Source organism: Seriola lalandi, unplaced genomic scaffold, assembly GCF_002814215.2.
Source record: "Seriola lalandi dorsalis isolate HSWRI2012SDOR001 ecotype SW California unplaced genomic scaffold, Sedor1 jcf7180002000784, whole genome shotgun sequence".
Lineage (NCBI taxonomy): Eukaryota > Metazoa > Chordata > Actinopteri > Carangiformes > Carangidae > Seriola > Seriola lalandi.
Genome location: NW_019471443.1, coordinates 1 through 1,888, shown reverse-complemented (window position 1 = coordinate 1,888; position 1,888 = coordinate 1). Strand labels below are relative to the sequence as shown.

The 1,888-nt window shown below is 43.0% G+C and overlaps 1 protein-coding gene across 1 annotated transcript; it reads left to right on the top strand.

Annotated features, from left to right (window-relative positions):
• The first annotated feature begins 6 nt into the window (after nucleotides 1-6).
• Nucleotides 7-1,445, top strand: LOC111662951 (glucosylceramide transporter ABCA12-like). The gene is made up of 4 exons (XM_023416999.1): nucleotides 7-62; nucleotides 640-743; nucleotides 1,010-1,102; nucleotides 1,298-1,445. The coding sequence occupies exons 2-4, from the start codon at nucleotides 658-660 to the stop codon at nucleotides 1,428-1,430; spliced, it is 312 nt and encodes a 103-aa protein (XP_023272767.1). The 5' UTR covers nucleotides 7-62; nucleotides 640-657; the 3' UTR covers nucleotides 1,431-1,445.
• Nucleotides 1,446-1,888: the final 443 nt, after the last annotated feature.

Here is a 1,888-nt window from a genome sequence, read left to right as displayed (position 1 = left end):
GCACCCGCAGGAAGCTCTCTACAGCGCTGGCTCTCATTGGGCATCCACAAATCCTGCTCCTGGTGAGGACAGTCACGTTCATGCCGCTGTAGCTGTATCCATTTAAGTACCTGACCGGTCACCACTGGCCATTTAACTAACTGTATGCGACTGTTCCTCCTGAAAGGATCTTTGACGTAAAGAAGGTACTGACAGACTAGACTTGACAGAGCTCATATAGTTAATGAATCTGCTTGCTCAGGCTTTCCCAAGGGATAGTCTTCCCCATAGCTTTCAACTTACATGTCTATCAAAAGTTATTTTCTCTTTCTCTCCTTCTTCCTGTCTTCAGATCTCTCCAAACTTTTCCATTCCTCAATGTGTCATCTTAATTTCCCATTCTCCTCTTGAATTTTCCCTCTGCCTCATGTCTTTGTCTTCTTTTTTTCCCTTAACCTCCCCCTTTCTTGCTTTGTCTGTAACACTGGACCTCCCATCTCCCATCCTATTTTGCATTCATGCATCTGTTCAACCTACCCCTGGTTTTCCCTTCTCTTACAGTATGTGCTGCACACCTATATCTCTCTATCTTGATGTCAACCTCCCTGTCTTTCTTTCACACACCCTGCAACCCTCTTCTCATTGCTCCTCTCTCCACAGGATGAGCCAAGCTCTGGCATGGATCCTCGGACCAAGCGTCACCTGTGGAAAATCATCTCTGAAGAAGTGAAAGGAAAATGTGCTGTGGTCCTCACCTCTCACAGGTTAGAAGAGTATCACAGACATACACCTATAGCTTAAAACATTTCATAAACACATTACTAGATTCTAGTATTACATGAAATGAAATTTTATTCTAGCACATTATGTTTTTGGCTTTCTTCCACAGTATACTGTAGATAACAATTCGGATAACTAATAAATGTATTCTTTATTTATTTTTGTGTGACAGCAATCATTACTAATTACTGCTGTATGTAAGACTCCTAGTATGACCTTTTATCTTTCTCTCTTTGCCTCTGTTTCTCAGCATGGAGGAGTGTGAGGCACTGTGCAGCCGTCTTGCCATCATGGTGAAAGGTCAGTTCCGATGCCTGGGCTCCCTGCAGCACATTAAGAACAGGTTAGTGACCTCTGCTCATCCTCCAATCCGGCTATTACCACTCGCCCCACTCTGCCTCCATAGCCTCCCATTCTTCCCCCGTGTTCCTTTGTGCAACTAAATGCTCAATTTTACTTGTAAGAGCAGTGTACCCCGCCCCCTCCCCTCAGACATGTAATAACACTGTGCTTTGTTCGTAAAATCTCCTTTGTGCAGGTTTGGCAGCGGGTTCACTGTGAAGATGTACTTGGCCGAGGCGTCCTGTGATACAGAGGCAATCACTGGCTTCATGCAGCGCAGATTCCCCAGCACTTATCTCAAGGTGAGCTATGTCAGCTATCCGAAGTAGAGAAGAGTACTTGGTAGAGAAGAGGGAAAAGACTAAGTATACATTGCAGTGGAATGCTGCAATAAATTTACTGGAATTTGTTGTGTATGAGTATGTGTGAATCTTTCTTGCTGAAGAAGAGTACAGCAATATGCTTCTAAAATATGCTTTTGTTTGGCCTTATTTCCTTCTCATTTACAAAGGGCCTGACTAATTTGTGTAAAACCTCAACAGACCTAGCTGTACTGTCAAATCCCACGAGTGTGCCCTCATATGAGCTGGCTGCTGTTCCTAGTTTTTAAGCAGCATTAAAAGATTTTTTTAGCTACTGCGGGGCAGTGAAACAAGCTGGAAACACATATTCTCATCTCATTAAATTGTTAAGATAAATGCGTTAGCAAATAGTTGCCTATTTACACATCTGATTTACACAATAGATTAAAATTACCATTAATTTGGAGGCGTTTCTCTCCACCTGA